Genomic DNA, 17,759 nt, shown 5'->3' on the forward strand with positions numbered 1-17,759 from the left:
GAAATGCAAAAAACCACAACAGCCCTTGGTGGCTCTCCACTGGACTCGCTCCACTATGTCAATGTCTTTCCTGTACTAGGGAGCCCAAAACTGGACACACCACTCCAGAGGTGGTCCCACAAGTGCCACATAGAGGGGAAAGGACCACCACTTCCCTCCGCCTGCTGGCTACCCTCCTCCTAATGTAGCCCAAGATGCAGCTGGCCGCCTTTGCCAGAAGGGCGCACTGATGATTCACATGCAACTCACTGTCCACAAGGACCTCGGGTCCTTTTCTACAAAGCTGCTTCCTAGCCAGCCAGTGCTGCCCTGTGCTGTTGCATGGTCTTATCCCATCCCAGATGCAGGACTTTGGTGAATTTCACGAGGTTCCTGTCAGCCCATTTCTCTAGCCTGATGTAGCTGCTCTGAATAGTGGCCCTGTCTCCAGTGTATTGACCAGCCTTCCCAACTTGCAGAGGCTGCACTCCCTTCCATCATCCAGATCATCAGGTACCTTATAATTTCAACCTGTAGCTGACAATCCTCTATTCACTGATATTAACAGCAGAGATTTTGTGCAAGTATGTTTTATTTCCATTTGAGGTCTGCTTAAATCAAAGAACACTGAACAAAGAGACTATCAAAACAGAAACAGAGCATATTCCAAATCTGTAGGTCAGCATCTCATAGCAAGTAAAAATTATGAAGAAGTGTAAACTAGAATCAACTTACTCATTCCTGAACATTCTCTGTCTCCATCCCACACATTAGAAACAGCATGCCCCGTCAACAGGAGGTTAATCAAACTTTGGCTATATAACAGAAAGAAATAGCCTATTAAAAGGGACACACAATTTATTTCTGAAAAAGTGATTATCTCTAACAAATGAAAAAATCATTGTATTACTCGGACAGCTAAGCAGACATTCTCTAACTACATTCCTTTAATTAGCATGTATTTGCAATTCAGCAACGCTAATATGATCTCCACTCTTTCAACCAACAACTTGATATAAAAATGTAGCCCTGAATTTGAGAATTATTCTTCTGAAAATTCAGCAGTAACAGAAGCATTTCCTCAGAACTGATGCACTAAATGGAGTAAGCGGTGAAAAAGGCACACTATGTTAAGTGTTGCTTTTAGCTATTATAAAGTTGTAATTGAATCTTTTTCGTAATGTTAATAATTTCTAAAAGAATGATCAGTTACACAAACACAAAAAATTAGCTCTCTAATCTATTTTAAGTGGTAGCAACCATATTTGCAACTTACCTTCCATGACCGTAAACAGGATCTATCAATGGCTCAGTTGCATCTTCAATTTCATTTTTTATGTTTTCAATACCCTGCAGAAAAATTACAAACATTTTTGAATGAATTGCAACATTTACAACAACAGAATGCAACAGTAAAACATAGGAGACCAATGTTCTTATATGAATTGATACCTAAACACACTTCTTTCTCTTGATAAGAGGTGTTAGGCATATACAAGGAAGGATAGTTCCAAAATCTGTAATTCTCCCAGATCAGAAGAAAAAAAAAAAAAAAAAAAAAAAAAAAAAAGACTGAGCATTTCAAGTTTTTATGCTGGAAATGTACTGCAACATGAATGAAGATACCATTCCATCCATTCATCTAGATTTGACTTAATCAGTTTAGTGTTCACCTTTTACAGAAAGTGTTACATGATCAAACTTTCTCTTAACAAAGAAACAAAACAAACACACACACACACAAAATATCAAACAACCTACAAACCTTTGTCAGTATTACAGAATACAGAAAAAGCAGTACTCCAAATCTGTTTGTCCACACTGAATATTGATCCCAAACTGCATCCTTCAGTTCAGGGAAGCTTTTGAATGCTCGTTTGCTAAAGACAAAAAAAAAAAAAAAAACAAACAACAGAAAAGGGGAATGTATTTAGATGAAGCATTAGAATAGTGTTCCAAAGCACAAACAAGAACTACTCATACCTAACATGAAAATGTCCAAGTAAAAGCAGAGTACATCTGGTGTTATATACAGAATGACACAGCAGCTGTTCTGGAGTTACTGTAACTGCCATAGAGTCACTAGTATTTACCCATCAGAAGATGATAAATAATTCTGGAGCAATGTGCAAAAATGGACATAGTTTTTATATGCAAACCCTAACCCTAAAGTTACATACACTTGTGAAACAGCTGAGTGGCTTGAACCAGTAATTCTACAAAACACTGTTACTGAAATTGCGAAGAGGCCGTATGTCACCAAAATAACGTTTGCATTATATAGTGTTCTGAAAGACATTTGGTCCATGAACAGTGGAGAAAAAAACCTTCCACTTAACCATGTAAGACTAGCTTTCAGGCATTCAAAGTAATTATTACATTTCCCATAAGAATTTGATTTTGTTAGACTCTAGCTTTGGAAAAAGCAAAATATTCAAAACCACAAGTGGTGCATTAACCTTTGAGAAACTATCTGGTTGTGTAATAGGGTTGCTGCCTGGATGATAGGGTCTCTTCTGCCAAGTGACAAGCGATAGGACTAGAGGAAATGGCCTCAAGTTGTGCCAGGGGAGGTTTAGGTCGGATGTTAGGAAAAATTTCTTCACCGAAAGGGTTATCAAACACTGGAACAGGCTGCCCAGGGAAGTGGTTGAGTCCCCATTCCTGGAGGTATTTAAAAGGCATGTAGGTGTGGTGCTTAGCGACATGGCTTAGTGGTGGGTTTAGCACTGCTAGGTTAATGGTTGGACTTGCTGATCTTAAAGGTCTTTTCCAACCTAAACGATTCTATGATTCTATAACATAACTGATGGCATGTTTAAAAAGAAAAAAAGTAAAATAAAAGCAGAAGAAAGGAAGAGAACCATCAAGATTCCAGTGAAGTAATACACTTTCTATTTCTTGGGATATTTAGAGCTATATACTGCTTTTCAGAACACAAACATGAGTTTTTATTAAGTAATTCAAACTAGATCAACTCTCTGCTTATCTTACACAAACTTAGGCATATTATTTTCTTTTTGATTTCTTGCACGCTTTTAGTAAGTCTTGTTTAAAAAAAGAAACAAACATCTGCAAAAATATATCCGTAGATGGGTTTACTCTGGCTAACACTTGAGATTTTTAAACTACCTTTCATTATCAATAGAGTATATAAGGCATACAGTGTATGCAAGGCAAAGTCGGTTCTGAAATCCGTCGCTCAGCTTGCTCTAAAGGCGTATGCCAGAGCGTTCATTTCCAGTGAGAAAGACTGAGAAAAACTGAAGTGGGTACCACAAGTCCAAAGATCGAGAGGGTGAGTGGGAGGGAGGGGGGAGGCAGGAAATTAGTGTTTTGCTCAGAGAAGGTTAAAAAATTTTATATTCTCCTCTTTCTTCTTTCCTCATATGACAATGGGTTTAAAGAATAAACTATAATTACTACTGATACAATAAGCAGTAGTTGTTTCAGTTCTAATTAGTAACCTTTTCGATCTCAAGTGTTTTTTGAAGTTCTGTTGCTCTTTATTTCGTCTTTGGGGATTTATTTGTATAATGATTACAACTGTTCACTGTGAAAACAAAAAGCTGTTACCTTTAAAGATAAACTCACTGGAACTGTAAGCTCTGTATTTACACCCCAAAAAGACAACAGTGCGTGAAGTATGAAACAAAAATCGGTCTTGTATATTAAAAATTTTTAGAAATGTTTCTTACATTGTCTCAAATCAGGAAAAACACTAATGACAATTTCTTTCAGTATATGTATCTGTATTCAAGTATTTCAGATAGAATCACCTGTGAAGACTGTGTATAAAAAACTGAGGATTAACATCTTTAACTGAAATGTGAATCTTAATTAGCTGCATTCATATACTTGAAATGCACAAGTTATTCAGCCAATTTCGCACATTACATTGCTCCAGTTTTATTTTAAAGCCTAATGCTCAAAATAATATTCCATTTTAAATGGTAAAATGCAAATAAAAACCGCCAAAACCCCCAAACCAAAACTTGAAATCCAAGTTTAACCTGATGTGTAACACACACAAAGTTCCTCAACATACCCCTTTCAGGGCTGTGAATATTAGTGTAACTTCAAAATATTGTATTTTAAATGTTCCAACATATTACTTACTGAATTAATGCATGAAATCGCTCAAAGCCAAGCTCTTCGACAGCCAAGGCAGCTATACACAAGAGACACTTTTCAGCACTACACATGGCAAAAAAATGACACAAGATACACACAGCAAGCTAATATACTTTCAAGCTTTAATTATATTTTTAATTTTTAATCCTCCCTTGACATTTAAATTTTTTTAACTGATTAGTATAAACTAATTTAACGCAACATTAAGATTCCACCATACAAATTAGTGAGAACGTTTCTGTTTGGACTAATCAATTTATCAAAAGCACAAAGCCACTGGAGTGTGTAGACTTGAAAATATTTATCAAATACTAAGCTGTTGATTTTGTACAAAACGTGGCTGTCACAAAGTCATCAAGCATATGCATACTATAGATATAATTTTGCAGGTTAACAAGTATTACTTCCTAGAAAAGCAAGCATGATTATTTGGATCATTTTATCAATGTAGGTAAGCTGTATTTTTTCTACAAATACACATTTCTGTTACTGAAATTTTGGGCTTTTTTCCCCCTTTTAATGCTTATTTATTACAAACAAATGAGTAGAATTATTCTACACAGTGTTACACATCCTGTTTTTAAATAAATTCTCATTGTTTTTTTTAATAATGGATAAATAGCCTTTCACATAAGTGTGGCATCCAAGACAGAAAAAAAATACAGCATTAGTGTCTTCCCAAGTTCAACAAAGGCTTTATACCTTTGTTCCCCTCACTACATTTCCAAACCAAGGAGATGAAATGAACTTTTAAAATAAAATTTTCTTTTACTGACAGGAAGTTATACTCGCCAGTTGTGTAATTATCAAATTCTATAGGCATTCAAATATTAAGACTGTAGCAGTCCTTAGTGCCCTCTATGTCCATAAGGACTTTATCTTCCTGCTAGTAGAATAACATACAAAACAGATAGATCTGCTTTCTGATAAAGGCCACTTAGTGCTGAATATTTAAATAATGTCTGATCATCTAGCTACTGAATTTGACTGCATACAATTCATTAAAGACCTGCAGCCATTAGGGCTAATACTACTGATCAATTCTTCCCACAAGAATCCCAGAAAGGGCTTTCTATGCCCTTTCTGATTGTGTTTTGAAAGATGCACTTTATTTGCCTACGTGCAAATACAAGTGATTCTCCAGCAATAGAATACTTTCATTTTCTACTTCAGAAATAAGGCAGCAGTAATCTTAAGAACGTTAGTTTTTTCATTTGAAAACAAGGAATTGCTAAAATTAGGTTACCAAGAGCAAAACTAGACTTAAGAAAATGTATTTTTAAGACATTTAAAAAAAAAAAAATGAGACAATGTATCTAAATTGCAGAAGATGCTACAGGAACTAACCCTGCTCCAAGAACATATGTTTTTGTATGCAGAAAGTTAGAGGGACTAAGTCATATAAAGCAATCTTTGAACCTGGGAACTTGCACTACTACAGCCAACACATGGCCAACAACAAGTCACTAGTATACACCACAAAAGCAGATGAAAAATGCTATTGCATTCAGTAAGTGTGCTCAAATCCACCTTTTGTTCATACAGCAGGATGATAGGGAGTTTCATTCTGTTACTACAGAACAGAGTGAAATGGTAAGAGAACTACTATTTGAAACAAAGGGAAAGAAGTAGAAATTCTAAAGAGAAGTGTAGCTATACATAACCCAAACAAGGCTTAATAAAGACAGTGCTTAGTGGAGAGGAAAAGAACAAACAGCAATAGAACACGAGCTGTATGAGAAGTAAAATTGTATACAAACTCTTTAAAATGATACTCTATCATGCTGTGTCTAATCATCTTTCATGGTTTTATTATAAATATATTCCCATATTCAATTCCCAAACAGCAGTAGCCTGCCATGTGGAATTGTATCTGTAATACTCCCCCACACACATAACTCATCTCTTAAGTCCTACCAACTATGACAATGCCTGTTTCTATTTTTACTGATTACAGCAATGAAGCAAGAAATAAATTTGTTCCTTTGTGCTAGTAGTAACAGAACCCTGCATTATTAACAATACCTTCTTCTCCACATCTTTATCCCAAGCCTAACCAGGCAAGAAGCTGGTCTATAGTTAAACAGCAGGACAGAAAAGAAAAAAAAAAACAAAACCCTAACAAATACATAGTATATCGGAAAGTGTATTGCATTATACATATAAGATAAAATACTGTTTGAACTGTAGAGTACGTATAAAAGGTATATTCAGTGTCTAGCAGGGAACATAGAATATGAACAATGAAAGAGATTAATGTCGCAGACTGTTCATGGCAAATGTATCCTGCTCCTCCTAAGCACATTCCATGGTATTAAGGACAAGTCAGGGAGAACTTGTAGACTTGTACAGAAATATGAAAAATGTAGATATGTAATAGAATGGATTAGTTCATTAAGTGTCAGTGTTGAGAGTCATTATTGATTGAGTGTATGTTTAGAAAGACTTTCTGCTGAACATTTTCTACAGTTAAAAGTTCTTCAGAATAAGGCAATATATTAATAAACAGGACAGTAAAAGCCTATTGATAACTAGTCTGTACTTCACTTTTTCTTCAAAGGAAACTTCGTAATATGAGCAAGAGCTTCAGAGACAACCGGAAAATCCACACAAATCAGGAATTTCAGAGTTACAACTGACTTATTATTATCTTGCAAAGGCAGATTCTTCTTTTTTTTCTAAACAGAAAAGCTGTAAATACACCTTTCTTTATAATACTTTTTCTTAATGAAAAAACCACTCACTTTGGAACTCTTGTGTGGTGACCTGTTTTTTCAGTGAAGTAACATTTTAATTATTATTGTTTGAGCCTTCTAAAGCACATGGAGCATTTGATAGAAGCAGATGAAGATGACTTGTAACATAAAGAGCTCCAGCACTACTAATTGCTATAGCTAGCTGCGCATGTATAAATCTACTTGTACAATTCTTACTTTGTCGTTATGCTACAAACTGCCAAATAACATATTCCTTCCATCAAAAGATGGCACCTTTATAAGCATGTTCTCATATGAAGAGTTTTTCATACTTCTAAAGGGACACAATGGGAACAAAAACTAAAAGAAAAAGAAGCTTATCTTTTAACACATTAGATATCTCCTATTAAAAGATAATAAATACACATCTCAATGATAATGTGTGCACAGATAAACTTTCCACGTCACTGGCTCTGCAGCAGTTAGATATGACTCGATGCTGTATCTTAGTGCAACAGGTGACGTTCACCAGATCCTCGATTGTCAGTAACTAATGAAGGAATCAAGACGTTTGCAAAAAGCAGGTAACCAAAAAATCCTAACCTACAAGAAAAACCTGTGCATCTACTAGGAGGTGATTTGATTAAGCTGTTTTGGTACTGCACAGAATCAAACAAAGGGAAAAAGGCTACTTCTCCATAGCTGGGGATCCAGAATATTTTACAACAGATAAAGCTTTGCAGAATTTCCTACAAAAGCTCTTCTGAAATAAAGCAGCAACTGACAAGTTAAAAGTTCTTCCGTGTTAGGAAGCATGTAGATTTTTTCAAATTAAAGACAGATCAGGTCCCAATAAATTACAAAATAAAATTGAAAAGATTATGGAAATTGCTCAAATTCAAGAGAAACATGGACGTTAGAACTCCAGCAATAGATAGCACATTCCTTTCGACAAAAAGGATCAATGCCTCTAATTACAATAGCAAAAATCCACCTACGGCTAATGGAATCACAATGGTGAAAACCCCATCTGTGTAGTAATAAAAAGCAGTGACCCCTCAAAAACAATGTAATACTTCACTAAATGATGGGTAATTTAGTATAGAAATACATCTTACAAGGTTGTTCCTCTTGACGACTAGATTCTGCAGGACTTTCAGAAATACTAGCAGTTTCTTCAGTTGTTTTTCCTCTTATCCACGTTGCCAGAGAGTACGACTCAGAATTATCAGAGCAAGCCATTTCCAAAATATCACATAATGTATGACAGAGAAGGTTCTTCTGCTCCTCTTCTGAAAGATCAGAAACCTAAATGAGTTCAATTGCTGCTAATCAGTATCCTATATAAGCTACTAGTATCTTTCTTATACATTAATGTTACCTAAATGATTGAGTTTATTACTTTTGTCTTATTAATTATTAATGTTAATTGCTGTTTGCCTACACTGGACCAAAGAATTATAAAGCTGTCTTTAGAAAAATGTGTTTTAATACGATTTCTAATCCATTCCCTTTTCTAATAACAGCTTTCAATCAAATATTTATAAAACAGAGAAGTACTACGGACAGGCATAGATCTCACAAATGGGAGTTTAGAGACATAGTATACATACTGTATGCCTGATAAAACGGCATGGGAGCACACTTAAACAAAAAGAAAGTGTAAAATATTTTAAATTCTTTGTAATAGGACACGCATTACAAATAATTAAAATGGAAAAAATAAAGAGGAAAAAAAAGAGGTCTCAGTACCTGGACAGTCTCTCCACGTAGACTTTTCACTGGTAAAAAGCCTCTTCAAAAGGAATGCCTTTGTTATCAAAGCATAAAATAATATTAAAATACAAGACAACACCAACTTTTACATTATGTCACAAGCTGTATACCAAAGCATTTTTGCATGTACTAGAAGGGTTCCAAGCTGCTCTTTGCTCAGTAAGAGACTCTGAGCCTGCACTGTTTACTGATTTTTCCCATTCAGACTAACTACAAAGGTGGCCTCATACCTACGTTCAACATTACTGAGTTTGGACCTCAAGCATGCTTCAAACACAAAGAGTGCATACTTACATAACCATCTCCCGCCTCACAGGACTGCAGTAACGGAGGCACAAATATTCTGCAATATAACTGATGAGTAGTACAAGACAACTCTAGTCATTCAGACAAACCCCTTTGGTAGTTAAAAAGCCCACCCCTTTAAACCATTGCAAGTCATATTTCACAGATCAGATTAAAGAAAACCTATGTATCTCCATATCCCTGCTTTGTCTTCCATCAACACTAATGCTGCAATTAAAAAAAAAGATATCCTCTAAGTTACAGAGAAGGAACAACAAAAGAACAAACTTTGGGAAGCAGACTCTTGGCCTTCCTAATTACTCTATTAGATGTTGTTTCAGGTATTTGCAGCATCTTAAAAACAGCTGCTTCAACTTTCACTTCTTCTGTGACAGACTCACCCTGCTCTCCTGTCACAGACCCTTCTGCACGCCTTTTTTTAGTAATTCACAGCAGCATTAGGCACTGCAAGATCTGTTTGATCCCTTCCTCCTTCCCTAGCTGGAACTCAGCTCACTTTTAAACATGCTTTAAATACTTAATTTCAAGGAAGTTGAACTACATATAAATCTGGAAAAACCCTGTCTATAAGAACATTTAAAATGGTAAAGACTTGGCACTGCCTTTAAGGAGCTGGCCAGTCCTACTCTCTCCACTCCCCCCAAATAAAAGACCTGTAATTCTAACATCAGAGATGAGACACTCTACATCCGGTTTTAAGACCAAAGAACTAAGCAGAGCCATGTTACAGAGTTCAATTCATAACATAATATTTTTCTATTGATTGTTTACAACCTAAATAAGTGGTGCTCCTTCCTGCGGTACACATCTTTTGGTGGGACCAGCGTTTAGAGCGTCTTGAAGTCACCATAACAGAGGTTTTATGACTATCACATTACACACACCAGAGATGCAAACAATTCCACGATGTCAGTTGTCTGACCCAGATACCTTCCAGTTCATGAGCAGATTAACTCTGCTGCATGACTTTAATATGCCCCCTATCAGTGGACAAGGCCTCAACTCAGACCTAGACATACCTGCAGAATTTGATCTGTGTGTAAGAGGAGCCAAGAGCAGGTTACCATAAAAAGTAATCTGGCCCATGACTCAATGTCTGCCTGTTTCTACAGGGTGCTCCTAAGAGAATGAAGAGCAATCGCAGATTAGACAAACTGCTCTAGCAGAACAGATCCAGCCTACATGTCATGTATCTACACAGAAGTCAGAATTGCCCCAAAACCAGCATTTCAAAGAGTACGCACATAGCTTACAGGATACAATGGAGTAAGAAAACAAAAAATCACAATCACAGTTGGTTGAGTATATCTGAAGCACCAGTGAAATCCTAAGCAGGTATCCAGAATAAAATATATTCACCTGACATACTTCAATTATTCTGCTAACTAGGACTTTGAAAGTATAACATTTCTCCTTTTCTTACATAGCAAACCTTGTTAGGTTTGAAAATTGATTACTTCAAGTATTTCTAATACAGTTTGCTAAAGCAGCTATTGTGACACAGATATTACCCTTCTTAAGGACAAGGAATTTGAGAGATGAGAAAGGATTAGGCTTACATTTATATCTCATCTTTTACTTCTCCCCTTTATCCTGCATTCCCCACTTTCAAGTTGCCTCTGCTTGGATCAACCTGCTGCAATTCCTCAAACAAATCCACTTCTGCAAAATTATAGTTCAAAATCAGCCCATCTCTGCCATTTTACCGAGTTCTTTGTCTCCTCCACGCTATAATTATGAAATCAAAATACAACTGATCTGCAATTTTTTTCATATTTATTTTAGTTCCACATATATAGAGAAAAGAACAAATTTGGGGCTTACTAATTTTAAACCATTCCTGTAACAAATGCATCTTACCTGTACAGGTGCGATCACTGCACAAGGGCCACCTTCAAATTGTTCTAATGCAGTTGATTCAGATTCACTAAAGACAAATCCTGTCAAATGAAAAAAGACTAAACTTAGTGAAATATGTAAACAAGCACATATTTATGTATACTCCTTCCCTAACGGAAATGACACCTGATTTATTCACCTTTAAAGAATAGCTAAGTTTTAAATTTTTTTTTTCCCCTAATAATGCAACAGAATGTGGTTAAACTACCTGAAGGAAAAAAAGTCATGAATACAGGTGAGAGCACAGAAATGAATTATTTAACTCAGCAATGAAATCACAACCACAAAGCGCCAACAGCTAGGGTTTTAAACAAAAGTATTTTTAACAGCAAAACTGTCACTAGAGCACATGTGGCTGGATAGTTAAACCATAGGGGGGGTTTATTATGGTTTATTTCTTATAAATCAATTAAAATGTGTTTGTAAGTGATAATATTTTGTCTCACATACGTAAAAAAAAAAAATAATCTTTGGACCTTCACTGAACATGTATAATACATTTCTACTCCCTATGAAGGGCACAGTATGCCTCCCACTGATCTCATTTTTGGCCTATCATCAGTGCTTCCTATTAAAACTGAAATATGATGAGTAACTCAAATACTCACTTGTAACCACTGAAGCATGCCTCTTAATGGTGTTCTTTCACAGAAGATACACTATATTTACTGAGATGCAAGACCACCTCTTCCCTCCCTATCTTTAATGTATTTGTATGTCAGAATTACCTTACAGACACATAACAGAGCAAATGCTGGAGCAATTACTGCAAAATTGTTTGTTACCACCTGCCCTTAAACTTGTCTTCAAGATATGGTGATTCATAGTTGGCATTTCTCATAGATAAATGCATATACATGGACAATTACTTTGATGAAGCTCACACACGGCAACTTACTTACAGTGAGTGATATTTTGCATTATTCTTTTAAGTGCTGATAAGATTGTGCTGAAGTGACTCTAGTTCAATGTAATCTAGAAACCATGCAACTGTAGTCAGCAACTAACCAGCAAGCACAAGCAAGTGGGGGCAGGGAGAAAAGGAATACGCATGCGTATTTTCACAGCAGTGCCAGTCTCAGCAGAAAGAATATTCAATGCATCTTTCCCACAATTTCTCATTTTCCCAATTCTGTATCATTACATGCTGCCACATCAAAAGCATCCCTAACCCCTGGATATGAATTTTAAATGAGGAAATGCATCCCCCCAGCGCAGACTTCCACACTACTGCATGACAGGTACATCATCCCAAACAGCACAAGAGAGGACTGCTGCATGTTTTGTAGGCCATATTTCATCACAGAAATGACAGCTGTTCAACAACAGTGTGATTTTTTTTTTTTTTAAGATGGATCAATGTTGCCATAGTTCTTAAAAAAATGGGGTTTCCCCTGTATCTGACAGAAGGCTCCAGGTTTTTTTTCAACAGAGTGTGCAAATGTACATTACAAAGATGTATTTTATATCCAAAACCCAGATGCACGTCAAGCCTACATACTTAGATCCAGCATCACTTGATGTAGCAACAAAGCTCCGTTAATCCGTACTTCAACCAAAGTTTGCACTAGTGTCATTTCACTCCCCTATTAACATGCCCTAATAAGAAATATCCTTTAAACTTTCCGAATAAGTTTGTGCAGGCTTATCATATTAAAAGGTAAGTCTTCCTCTACTTTTAAGCGTGACTGCATGCCATCTAAGCACACTGCAACAATAGGTTTTTTTAGTTGTTTTAATGATTTAGCCACTACAGAAAAACAACATACTTGGATGTGGTACCATTAAAACACACTTAAATCTTGAATTTGTTTCACGTTCTTCAGGCTTCTTACAGAAAGCAAGAACTGTCTCAGCTTAACCCTGCCCTATTTTTCAAAACTGCTTCCTAAAAATAAAGAAAATTGAATGTGATTTATCAGAGTGAATACAAATTTGAGACACACAAGGCAAAATTGATATTACACAGAATTTGACAGAATACAACCACAGGAAAAATAAAAAACATATAATACCTAAAGGAACACTTCATTTCTTTGTACCTAAATGCTGCTTAATGCTTAATAAACATCAAGGTTCTAAAAGGTGTTAAGCAAAAAAATGGGCTTCAGGGATTTTGGTCTTGCTCTCTTTTCTAAAACTTCTACAAAATCTGAAGTCAGCTCATGCAAAATTTCAGAAACCGGCAGTCTCAAGTCCAGCTGGGTTCAAGTCTACCTCAGCCTGCAATCATACCTACTTACCTTTTTTGCCTTCCACAATAATCACGTCTTGGGCAATCTCTGTAAACACGCATCAACCCCCACGCTCTTCTTTATGATACATAGGAATGGCCTGGCCACCCTTTAAGCTACCATCTGATCCAGACTAATTTCTACTTACTCTCACTCTTAATCAGTCATATCTATCATACAGCTCTTTTCACTCAAGATAAAATTTCAAGAGCAAAATAGATGTAATGCAGCCAAAATAATCTTTTTTTTTTTTTAATCTGCCTGCCTTTTATCCATAATTATCCTCATTTACCTATAAGAAACATAAAACAGTCTAATTATCATTCATCTTCCTTGTCATTTATAACCCTATTAAATGCTCCATTGACCCCATTTTTTCAACATCACTACTGCTCTACTGCTTTAACCTTTCTGGCAGGGGCAGGGGTGGGGGTGGGGGAGTAGATATAGATTCCTGTTGGTAATCAGTGTATTGCCCAATATTTTGAGTTATGGTGGCTATGATATCACCAAATCTTTCTTTATATCCTTTGTCCACTATTAACCACACGAAACAAAGTTTTATTCTCCTTATTTCCCCAACACTTAGCATTTACCAAGGCCCACGTTTCTTTTCTTACACCTAATTCTTAGCTGTTCTCCACAGAGTTTGCCAAAATGAACGTATGACTTAGTTACCTACTCTTGCCTTTAATACTCCACATCATGGTCCAAAGCACTACCAAAACCATTCATTCTTCTATTATGACCACCCCACCATTTTCCTGCATCTTTTTATTATTTGCCTATTTCTAAAAAATATTCTTTTTTTTTTACATCCAAGACACTCTAGACATTAGTAAAACACTGTCATTTTACAAAGGATGCTGTATAGCTTCACTGTTTTCACTCTGCAAGAACCAATTCTAGCTGAATGAAAGAGACAAGAGGAGTAGCTAAAGAGCATGCAACATTAACCACATTAGGAAAAAACGTTGCTCTATCTCTGATCCAATCTAGCACAAAGATGCTGCACTATTCATTTTTTTGTCCTGTTCTCTGCTGAGCTGGTGTCTCACCATGAAACTGTATTTCTTTTTCTCTTTTGGGATACAAGAATTGCCTGACGGAAACACCAGAATAATCCATTAAGGTGTACAACATGTCTTAACATTTCATCCTTTCTCTAGAGCTGGGTGTAGAAAGATAGACACATTCTGCGTATGGCTTTGGGTTTTCAAAGTGTATTTTTATAGTAAAATGAAATTTCTTAAATTTTCTGGGGGGAAAAAAAAAAACAACAACAAAACAACTTTTTCACAGACACAAAAAGAAAGGGATGTTTACTACAGCAATACCACAACAAACTTCCACTTCATGGGTTGTGGATAAAGAGCCAGGAAGTCCTGGAAGGGTCTGAGGAAAGTATCTAAATTACCTGGTAGGCTACCCCTAAACTGGGCAACAAGCTGCCAGAAAACAAGGTAAGATTCCAACGTGTCTCCCTTTTTTCACACCTTTGTTAAAAAAAAATAAAACAGCTACGTTAAACTTCTGAATTTTGACTGAAACTTCTGAATCTGTAGCCTGGTAAGAGCCTTCTATGTGAGCACTCCTCAAGACCTTTTATTTTCTTAAGCCTGTCAGCCTTATCCAGAGTAAAGAATGGCCTCACTAGCACCATATCCTTTCTTAAAGTAAGGACAATGTCTTTTCAGATAGTCCTTTTTGGGCCCAGGCAGCAGCAAAGAATTTTAGGGTTCACTAATTATTTAGATAATTTTGTAACAGGGCATTTCAAATTCTTACTGCTCTATGTGTATTCCAACTGCATTAGCCACCATGCCCATTAGCCAGAAAATACGATCTTCTTAGCAACTTAACTTACATGTTCACACCCCATTTTTTCACAGTGAGTGGTATCTTCTATTCTCCTTCCAGTTTAACAGTGCTGAAAGGGCTGTTACTTACACATAATGACACAGACAGTCCCTCAAAAACTGTATTTCTGCCCCATAGCCTAACTTTTCATTCAGCAAGCTTCACAAGAGGTTTTGCGTTCTTCAGAATGAATTCATTATTTTAAGACTACTCTGCATTACGGAAGTACATGAAATAAACATTAAATCTCATATACAATAGAAGGGAATTTGACAGTCTGTCTAAAACAGCAAGATGTGGTTATTTTGTCTGTAAAGACAGTATCACTAACCCAAAACCAATATGCCACTCCAAGGGAGGAAAGAAGAAAAAAGTCTACCACTATAAAATTGAGAACAGAAATTCCTGCCTAGAGAAGGCTGTTAGGTAGCTCTTCTCAGCAGCATGTCCCTGCTGTTTTTCCAAAAGCTACTGTTGTCTCACATTTAATAGTAGTATGACTTGAGTTAGCAAGAAAGACCACTTCCTACTGGCAGAATTACCAACGTCTACTTAAACTGAAGCAACATCTTCTACTTAAATAGAAGCTCCAAGTTGGTAGTCATCAGTACTTTTTTGTTTTAAGACCTCAACATATTTTCCACACGATGTGCAAATTCCTGGCAGCAGGTTTGGCTTCTAACTTCTTAGTTAATTTTTAGAGATGCCTTAAAAGCAGTCCACAGACCATGACCTGAAGACCACTCACCAAGGTTTACTTTGCCAAGCATGACCAGCATCAGTAAAACAGAAGCTTCAAAAGTGGTTCCGCCAAAAGATTCGAAGAGGCCATACTTACGGCAGACAAGCAGCAACAAGTAGGCAGAGGTGGACCAAGAGGTGTAACTTCCTCCAGCTGTCTGCACAATCCACACTTGCCTAAACCCTAACTGTGAATATTAAATGAAAAATGCTTTTCTTTTCTTTCTGATTAACTGTTTGCACTCAGTAATATGGAACTCAAAGAGACAGAAAGGAGACAAATGCAAATAGTCTATAAATCATAGTCATCAAAACATTTAAAAAAATTACATAGATATCTATGACTATTTCTCTCCCATCACCCAAATGAATTAAACATTATTAAATTAAGCTCAGAGGAACACTTTTAAAATTGCTACTTCTATTTAAGACTTTAAAGAGTAGCAAGTGTATTCCTTTTGCTCAAAATGTATCTGATTGTCTGGTAAAAAAATTATTTCCTAGTAACCCTGACTTGATCATGGTCTAACAATACTACAGCTCCAATGACTTAAAAACAATACTATAGGATTTAGCTCCTCAACCAAGGATGTCAAAAAGCCAATCAGTGATATTTAAATGTGCTAGACCAGAAACAGAGGTCCAGGCATGTAAAAAAAGAAAACCTGGAAAGAATAGGGGAGAAAGAAAAGGCAAGTTGTGAATCTACTCACCCAGTTCTCAACCTGGAAGCTGGAAGAGGATCCAAATAAAACTGACCCTTTTACACTGTATGTAAATATTGTATGTACATATGTACACCAACTGTAGTATTAATACCTTCACACTATGCTTTTGAAGTTAAATAGTTGCTTTGAAAAGACTGTCCCATATCTTTCTTTCCAAAGACCAGTGACAAAACAGCTTAGCTAATTCTGAAAGGATGTTGCGCTGAAACATGCCAGACATTCATAGCTGTGTAGACCTGATGCCACATGCCTTAGGGCTGATCTGAAGAGTGGCTTTCTTAATGGAATTTGCCTCTTGAATCAATGAAGAAAATCACTCCTAACATGGGTATGCTTCTTTACAGTTCAGTCCTCCTCCTAACTCCTTCCCAAGTCATCATATCTATGCCAGGAAACACCAAAGTGCAGTCTGAGCCTTTGCACTACGTTCCTCTGTGTCCACCTTGAGGATTCTGGTAAATGGGATTCAGGAGGTTCAAACTACAAATTCTGCTGCAATCACATAGAAAAAAAAATCTATAAAAAACCCAACACCAAGAACAAAAAAATCCCAACTGCAACAATAGCTTCGCAGCCATGCCTTTATTAAGTCAGGAATCAAAACAATATATTTAAAGTCGCCAATGCAGCAAAATGAGGGAATTACTGTCACTAACTTAAAACAGCATATCCACATCAGCTAGGTCAGTTCTGTTAACTGCCTGCAGATCAGCCTGTCTTCAGTTTTGACCAAACAAATATGATGGTTAATGAATTTGGTGCATGACGAGGATTCCTGGAAAATTGCTATCTGTACTGAGAAACTGACTGGTTTGAGTCTTACATTCCTCAACATCCTCCCTACTCTCTACTTTTCTTTCTGAATGTAAATTATAGTTCTCAACTTCCAAAGGGTTTGAGAAAGGATCAGACAACATTCAGAAAGTATCTGAAATTAAATACCAGTGTTGGCACTACATTCTAAAAGAAAAACCAAACCACCAAGAAACCCCAACACCAAACCAGTTGTTTAAGCAAGCCTCATTTATACTTCTTTGATACTTTCTGCACATATGATGCGAAACAAGGGTCTATCTTTTAAACTTTGAAGTCTTTGGAAATAAGAAAGCTTGATTTTTATGTTTTGTTTTTTTTTAATCTTGATGAATCAGGGTTGACAAGACTCGCTGTAAATGGTGCAGAACTTTTTCAACAAAACAGAAACTGAAAGTTGGGTAAATGCATTATGCTGCTACACAACATAAGGGACTGAGGCTGACTTTTTTTATTCCCAGCACAAGACCTCAAAACAACACACTAAGTTATTGTCATGTGTTTTTACTACACAAAATTGATTATATTAAAGAGGATATAGAGAAGGTAACAGATACACTACACAGTATAGTTACTGGACTTTCCCTAAAGAC

The 17,759-nt window shown here is 36.4% G+C and overlaps 1 protein-coding gene across 2 annotated transcripts in view; it reads right to left on the minus strand.

Annotated features, from left to right (window-relative positions):
• MINDY3 (MINDY lysine 48 deubiquitinase 3) overlaps positions 1 to 17,759 on the minus strand; it is a 60,319-nt gene that overhangs the window by 40,886 nt on the left and 1,674 nt on the right. The window contains exons 2-9 of one of the 2 annotated variants that reach the window (XM_087775806.1): positions 12,560 to 12,678; positions 10,752 to 10,831; positions 8,562 to 8,619; positions 7,928 to 8,101; positions 4,099 to 4,150; positions 1,745 to 1,859; positions 1,256 to 1,329; positions 715 to 794 (exon numbers count right to left, since the gene is read on the minus strand). In XM_087775806.1, the coding sequence (XP_087631932.1) occupies positions 715 to 794; positions 1,256 to 1,329; positions 1,745 to 1,859; positions 4,099 to 4,150; positions 7,928 to 8,101; positions 8,562 to 8,619; positions 10,752 to 10,831; positions 12,560 to 12,575 (649 nt within the window). In that variant the 5' untranslated portion in view covers positions 12,576 to 12,678. The remainder of the gene's footprint in view (positions 1 to 714; positions 795 to 1,255; positions 1,330 to 1,744; positions 1,860 to 4,098; positions 4,151 to 7,927; positions 8,102 to 8,561; positions 8,620 to 10,751; positions 10,832 to 12,559; positions 12,679 to 17,759) is intronic. The other variant, XM_087775796.1, reaches the window with a different exon arrangement.

The sequence above is a fragment of the Nipponia nippon genome, unplaced genomic scaffold (assembly GCF_047370975.1).
Source record: "Nipponia nippon isolate SJK-2023a ecotype South Korea unplaced genomic scaffold, ASM4737097v1 scaffold_1, whole genome shotgun sequence".
Classification (NCBI taxonomy): Eukaryota; Metazoa; Chordata; class Aves; order Pelecaniformes; family Threskiornithidae; genus Nipponia; species Nipponia nippon.